The sequence below is a fragment of the Branchiostoma belcheri genome, unplaced genomic scaffold, assembly GCF_001625305.1.
Source record: "Branchiostoma belcheri isolate BF01 breed outbred unplaced genomic scaffold, Haploidv18h27 scaffold115, whole genome shotgun sequence".
NCBI classification, from domain to species: domain Eukaryota; kingdom Metazoa; phylum Chordata; class Leptocardii; order Amphioxiformes; family Branchiostomatidae; genus Branchiostoma; species Branchiostoma belcheri.
In genome coordinates, this window is record NW_017802547.1 from 454,720 (window position 1) to 462,630 (window position 7,911).

The 7,911-nt window shown below is 43.2% G+C and overlaps 1 protein-coding gene across 1 annotated transcript; it reads left to right on the forward strand.

Annotated features, from left to right (window-relative positions):
- Positions 1–703: 703 nt before the first annotated feature.
- On the forward strand, positions 704–7,822 carry LOC109462367 (rho guanine nucleotide exchange factor 26-like). Its single transcript, XM_019758911.1, has 8 exons — positions 704–845; positions 1,286–1,640; positions 3,145–5,705; positions 5,878–5,974; positions 6,166–6,264; positions 6,546–6,661; positions 6,886–7,038; positions 7,485–7,822. The coding sequence occupies exons 2-8, from the start codon at positions 1,327–1,329 to the stop codon at positions 7,712–7,714; spliced, it is 3,570 nt and encodes a 1,189-aa protein (XP_019614470.1). The 5' UTR covers positions 704–845; positions 1,286–1,326; the 3' UTR covers positions 7,715–7,822.
- Positions 7,823–7,911: the final 89 nt, after the last annotated feature.

The window sequence follows — 7,911 nt, forward strand, 5'->3', positions numbered from 1 at the left end:
ACGGCACGAATTACCGGGTACGGCTTGAAATTTTCGCGGGTACGGCACGAATTTCCGGGTACGGCAAGAATTTTTGAGCGGGTACGGCTTGAATTTCCGGGTACGGCTTGAACGGAGTTTGATGGGGGTGATCAGCGGTAAAAGTAATACGGGTTTCCCCTAAGTTTCTATGAGTAATGGAATTACTTCATGATGATGATTTATTGAGATGCCCTTTAGCCCCATGAGGGGCTAATCTTCCAGGGCTCATTAACAGTACAACACATAAAATACAAGCACTGAATACATATAATCATTGCAATTACACATTAAAATAATTGAGGTTGAGGCCAGAGGTCATTTAACTAATTATGACTAAAATCAACAATAAAACTTGTGAGTTACTAAATTGCTTCGAATATATACAATATTGTCAGGGTAAGCCTTTAAGTTCCATAAAGCTGACGTGTCATTTTCCTGAACTGCCTCTCATCAGCTGCTAATACAGTAGTCTTAACTTCACTCGGTAATGCGTTCCACATCTTTACAGATCTGTAAACAAATATCCTCTTTCCACTATTGTTGTTAGGTTTGAGCAATGAGTAGTCGTGCACTGATTGCCTAGTGGAATACCTGTGAGACGCATGAACTGGTACCAGAGATTTATAGATCTCCTGTGGCTCACTTGTGGTTACAATCTTGAAAAATAACTTAAGAGTACTTAATAACATAAGTTCATTGGGAACCAAATAATTCAGCCGCCATTATTATACGCCATGTGAGGGGTCAAAGTCGAACAACGGCACAGACCAGAGAAAGCTCTTGTGTGCTAATCCAATTTGGGGACTCAGGGATACAAAGTACACATGCCCGTAGCCAGGGGGGGGGGGTTTAGGGGTTCGGAAGAACCCCCCCACAAGGCTCAAAGGTCCACTTTTTGGTCCACTTTTTATGTAAAGGTCCACTTTTTGGTCCACATTTTATGGAAAGGTCCACTATTTGGTCCACATTTTATGGAAAGGTCCAAGATTTTTCTTGAAAAGATGGACTGGAATCGTAGAAAAACTGCTCCTTTTGTCATTGAATAAAAATCTATCTCTGATTTTTTGTTGGAATTCCTCTCAAAAATGCACGAAATGCCATTTTAGAAGGTTCATTTTTCAAAATTTTCCGGGGGAGCATGCCCCCGGACCCCCCTAGGAACCTCGCGCCTTCGGCGCTCGCCTCGCGCCTACGGCGCTCGAGGTCCCCTCAAGCAGTGGGAAGAACCCCCCCATTCGAAATCCTGGCTACTGGCATGGTACACAAAACCTGCTTCCTGCGAATAAACACGCTTCGGTGGACATCATGGCGGCCGCACCTAACAAACAGGCCGCAACAGGTTTCAATTTAGACAAATTTTGCGTCGAGAACTCACTTCACCAGAAAGTTGTCGACTATCTTAAGAACGAAGAGTTCACAACGCCGGAACTTTTGACTTGTTTCGGCGAAGAAGACAAGGAGTGTTTACGTTCGGACGGCGTAGGGAAGGCCCACATACGGAAACTTGAAGCTGCTATCAGAACATTGCAGGTGCCCCCCTCCCAACATTCCCAAGGGCCAGGGCATGTAGCCACCGACCAACACACCCCTGAAGCCAACGAAGAGTTACTACCAACACCGTAAGTACCATTTTGAATATTCTCCAATTGTTTGGCTTATAAGAACAAAATGGTCGATGATTGTAAGAAAACCCTGTTATAAGTTAATGATGTGCACACATTGATGCAGTATCGTCGGTCTTGTAGGACCATGAATGAACAGTACAACTTCTAATCGAATGCATTTTTTGTTGTTTTTTTACGCTTCAAACGTCTAAGATCTGTGGTAAGTCTCTGTTTTCCTTACTCACGTTGAATATACGCATTGTATGTATCTGTAAATGAAAATGAAAGGGGGAGGGCGCAGGTGACGCAAATAGGGAAGTACTAAGAGGAAGGCAAACAACCATGGGAGGGGCAAAATGGATGACAGGTATATGAAAATATGGCCCAGCATCCCTTCTAAAATTACATCAAGTATCATTTGTACAAATTTTACCATTAATTCACGCAAACTGCAAGCCTTCTACACCGCAACACTTTCAAGGTCAATTGTTGATCAACGTAGTGAGTTAAGGACAGAAATACGGGCTCCTGCTAAGCTAATAGTTATACGCGCATGAAATGACAGGAAAACGATAGAGAATCTCTGCTTCCAGAACTACTAATATTTTTAACAGATACTAGTGTTTTTGTTCTGTTATGTATCTACTGATTTTCTGTAGAAGAGCTATTGTGAAGAAATTTCCAGTGTAAATGATATTACTGTATCAGCACTTTGTGAGTAAAAAACGAAATAGAAGCATGTAAATGACATTTTTACACAAATGGTGTGAAAACAAGTCTTTATCCCACAGACACAGTACGTGCCTTCTCTAACAATGGTATTGCAGCTACCATTTCACCTCCCCCCCCCCTTCTCCGGTGCCCTATGGTTCTATTGTTTGCGTACATACCTGTCGCTCAGGCTTATTTGGTCGTGTGTTGACCCTTGAACTCAATGCATTCAGAAGGCGGCATGTTTTACCCAAGGCTATACCTTCCACGCACTGGTAAAGACCAATTCACTCATAGCCATCTTCAGATGTGGAAAGATAAATATCACCCGCAAGCGATGAATTAGCGATTTGGCTCTCTTTTGTGGTAATTGTTGTAAAAGTAAACAACAGCAAGAAAACGCTAACATAAACAGAAATTAACACCATTATGTTAAAAGTCACATAGCATACTTGCGTAGAAAGGACGTCGCAATATTACGTCCCGCTACAAACCATGTAAATCAGGCTCAAAGCTGACCATTGAAATTACAAACAGGGCAATATGTATTTGGTAGTTAGTGTTTGTATGCGCTCATACTTAAACTATTTCGTACTGACGTCATCAATATCCTACACACCTTTTGTCACGTAGTACGTAGTACAGAAAATATGTTTTCTGTGTGATTGAGAGAAATGTGTTAAACAAGATCAAGTAGATATTGTTGTAAATCGACAATTTGTGAATTGTCATAATTAGATTCTGTAGGGTGGCCCAGTGAATATTGTGTACACATCACGGTGATCATATTGCATAAATTTGTCAACAGTCATTCTCCTCACGACGCCACGGGTCATGTTGCTCAAGATATGCGGCAGTATGAACCACAGAGGCTGGAACCTGAGTCTATCTCCACCCAAAAGCCAGTGCCAAAGCCAAAACCAAAACCAAAACCAAAGCCAAAGCCAGCCATTCTTCCTAAACCTGTTCGAGGGCCCCCTCCTGCTCTGCCTCCTAAGCCAAAGAAGTCCGTGTCGTCTCAAGAATTGACGAGCGAGACAGATGGACAACCTATCCCAGATGAAGCGACGCAGTTACACGAAGCAGAGCCTGTCTCCGAGCCCCCTGCTGCCCCCGTACCAGAACCGTTGCCTCATCCGAACCGCAGAAAGCAATCCAGCACGGACCAAGGACAGCAATCAGCAGCCGAAGCAGATAATATCCCCGAGAAGAAGATGTCAATCCAAGAGATGACACCAAGCGATGTCAAGGAACTTTTTCAAAGTGATCCAGAAGTAGAAGTATACGGAGAACTATTTCGAGAAAATGAGATCGACGGAACAACTCTTCTGGAACTGGACGACAAAATGCTGAAAGAAGATCTTGGGATAAAAGCCTTGGGGACCAGGATGAAGATCAAGAGGAAGATTTCTTCACTGATGAATCTGTATGGAGCCAAGCCCCAGGCAAAAACAACTGGGACAATCTCCTCAAAACCTGCTCCTGTTAAGAACTTTAGGGTAGAGTACTATGACGACACGTCGGTGAAAATTGCATGGGATTCATCGGAGGAAGCGGTAGATGGGTACAAGCTTGAAATTACGAAGATAACAGAGCCAGTTGTCGTAGTGCAAAGGCGAAGGTTGTCACGAGAACTGACGTCGGTATCTTGCAGTTCCCTACAGGAGAGCACAAGATACACCATCAAACTAGTGGCCCTATCTGGGGGTTCGGAGAGTGATCCAGTCATTGAAACCATCTGCACAAGCGAAGGATACACAGACACCATCCCTAACCGAAGAGAAACGGACACCGCACTGAGCGATCAGGCAGGTTCGTCGAGCCTTGATTCCCTGACTACCGGACCATTATATCAGCACCTACGAAGCGAGCGGACACCATCCATTCACAAGGGGCCTAGGTATGAAACTCCGGTGGTCTTCTGGAATTCAAGTCTCGGACAGAGTTGGTCAAGTCTCCCTGAAGTCATCCAGAGCAACGTCAAGTACGACATGACCACAAAGCAACGGCAACTTCAAGAGGCTATCTTTGAAGTCTTGAAGACGGAGGGGTCCTATCTTCACAGTATGACCGTCTTTGTCGAGCATTTCATGTCAGATGAGGAATTGAGAAGTTCGATCACGCCCAGTGAATACAAGGCACTGGTGTCAAATTCAAGAGAAGTATTGAAGGCAAGTCAGCTGTTCTTCAACGACTTGAAGGCCAGGCAACAAGAAAATGTTGTCATCACTGATGTTTGTGACATCATCGCCAATCACGCCAAGAAGGGTTTTATGGTTCCCTACAAGAACTACTGCAAGAACCTGCCTCATCAGGAGAACACCTTAAAGTCACTTACTGAAGGAACACAGAGCCAGGAACTGAATCAGAATTTCTGTGATGCCCTGAAGAAACTGGAGCTCGATGAAAGGTGTGGGAAATTGCCATTCAGTTCGTTTCTGCTGCTACCGATGCAGCGCATCACTCGGTTCCCGCTACTGGTGGCACGGATCATGAACTATAGAGAGATGGACACGGAGCTCTTTGACAAGGCTTTAGAGGCACTGACAGCGGTGAGAGAAGTCTCCAAGCAGTGTAACCAAGCCACCCGCAAAGAACAACAGATGATGGAGTTAGAAGATCTCGTCAAGAAGCTACACTTTGACAAAGTCAATCCAAACTTCTCACTTCTGAACAAGGAGCGGTCAATCGTCAAACAGGGTGAACTAACATGGATTCCAGGAAGAGGAAAGAAGACGAAGATTCACGTCGTGCTCCTGACTGACTATCTCTTGGTGACAAAGAAGAAGGAGAAGATGGGCAGTGTCTTCAGCCTGAGGAACTTCTGCAAGCGGGATCGCGTGAACGTACGTGAGATTGACCGGATCTATGACAGTTGTGAAGATCTCTCAGTTGCCAAGAAGGAGCAGAAAGGTTTCATGTCCTGGTTCTGGTCTAAACCAGTAGAAGAGAACTTCAAGTTCAGTGTGACTCTCCTCGAGGACTGCAAAGGGAAGCAAGAAGAAATGGTGTTCGCAGCCAAGTCTCCAAGTGAGCTAACACGTTGGGTTGAAGCGTTCCGACAGCTGGCTACAGATGAGGACGGAGGGAGGGTCTACCCGAAAGAGAACTGTCCTATTGTTAGAGTCATCCTCCGCAGGGATCCAGAGGAGCCTGACGAGCTGTCTCTCGAAGAAGGAGACACCCTGTTTGTCTTGCGTAAGAAGCCGGACGGTTGGTGGTTCGGAGAGACCATGCACGATGAGAAGCAAGGATGGTTTCCGGCTACGGTCGTGGAAGAGGTCAGGGAGAGCGACCACTTCCAGGGCAAGGAGCTCAAGAGAGAATTCAGCAAGAGTCAACTGAAACTAGACAAGGAAACAGGCCTTGGTGAGTTGCTGTGTTTGATATGCTTTATTTGTTTTACCTCAAACTGAACTAGCATAATTTATGTTGCTGTCATGTGTTCCATTAGTTTGCTAATGACTATGTCTATAACATGGCATACATAAAATATCTCCAGTTTGCAGTTGGCAATATATATATCTTTTTATTTGCACAGATAAGCACACATACACCGTGCTCTTCGACTACAAAGCACAAATGGCAGAGGATCTCAGTATCCAGAAGGACCAACAGTTGAAAATCCTTGATTACGGGTATATATTTTCATTTTCTCATTTATGTCTCTGATAATATATTCTCTTGTATATAGAAAAGAAATAGGACAAATGATGTTTATTTCAATATGCATATGGTGTTTATATAGCTACGTCTTCACGCAAGGCAATGTTATCAGAAATAATACCGTCTTTATAGTAAATGATATACTGTTCTTCTAAACCTACAGGAATGGACAGTGGTACAAGGCTCAGTCGTTAGACACCCTGGAGGTGGGGTGGGTTCCTTCAAACTACCTGACGCCTCTTGACGAACTGCAAGCACACGAGTAAATATTGACATCTATTTTTTTGGTTTGTTTGTTTGCATTCGTAAAATGTATAAAGTGTGTACATCTACGCCGGCTAGATCAAAACATGGGGCAATGGGAAGTTAAAAATACATTATGTCTGTGTTTGAGCAACATTGATGCCAATTCCTTGATGCAGGAGTTAGCTCACTATGAATACAATGTTCCTAATGTTAAAATTTTAAATCTTCAGATGCCACCATCTTACAGCATATCTCTGATATCATATTTTTCAATTGATTTTCATTTTATACGTAAAGATGGTTCGCAGGACCATTGGACCGAAGAGACACAGATAATCGTCTTCTTTCTGATGTCAACCCAGTCGGTACTTTCCTAGTGAGAAGTAGAGAAGACATCGGCGCCGGCGAAACAGGTAAGACTTATATTTTATATATTAGAAACCTTAAAATGACAATTCATTGTAACACTAATGATTACAAAATGTTTAACGGTCATGAAACTGTAACTGTAAAACTTACTGTTAAGTCTAATTTCTTGTTTTGAACATTACAGTTTAACTTGCAATTGATACATTGATACCAATGACCTTGCACCAGCTCAGATAAACTTTCAAGATAAGAATGTGTTGTTTTTCAGGCACACACATGTACACGATATCGGTGCTGCGCAACAAGACTGGAAACAACAGAGTGAACCACTTCAAGGTGCAAAAGTCCACTGAGGGAAAAGTGTTTGCTGTTGCTGGCGTGGAGTTTGACAGCCTGAAGGAACTGGTAGAACACTATCTTGGTATGTCAATGTACATGTATTCTTCTTAATTTCTCAGTTATTCTACATTTCTCTCACTCTACATTTCAGTCACGCGTAAATAATCTGGCTGCACTTATCTTTATGTTTACCTTCACAGAAGGAAAACACTTGTTTTTTGCTGTTTCCTATTCCACTTTTTCTCCAAACAAATAAGGTCAAGGACCTGAACCAGACGTCTGTCCCCATGGTAACTAATGTTGGGTTACATCATGTTGCAACTTTATAGCAGGAGGGATTTGGACTCCTGTCACCATATATATGGATGTGTTTGACTAAGAATTAGCAGAGCAGACCATATGCAAAGAACAAAATATGTACTTGCTTTGCACTTACCTTTCTAGTTTGTATGTACTTTCTGTAGCACTATACCACCAAGCAGAGTTACTTTGTTCTTGGTAGTTTTCACAATATTTTGCTTGTCACAGAGGAAGGTCGAATCGGCAGTTGCACAATGAGTACTCCATGTCCAGCAGCAAAGTCAGACGTTCCACAGTCACATGCCGAAATCTGGGAGATTTCACGAGACAACATCAGGCTTCAGAAGAAGATAGGACAAGGCAACTTTGGGGATGTGTTTCAAGGTCTGTCAATTTGGTACCATTCTTCAGCCAAAAATCTTTCAACGCAAAGTACAATAGAGTACAAAGAAGAGTAAAAATAACCGAGATAGAGTCTTTAGGATTAGATGAAGCAGCCAACTGAGGACACAGATTGCGCGCATGCGACGAATATTTAGATGATGCCGTTGAAGGTGGTTCATGGCTTGAATTTTCCCTGCACGATGTTAAAGTGAAATTTCGACCCATTCCGTTCTTTTGGGCTTTGGAAAGAAACGTGACGGTTGCAGTGAAG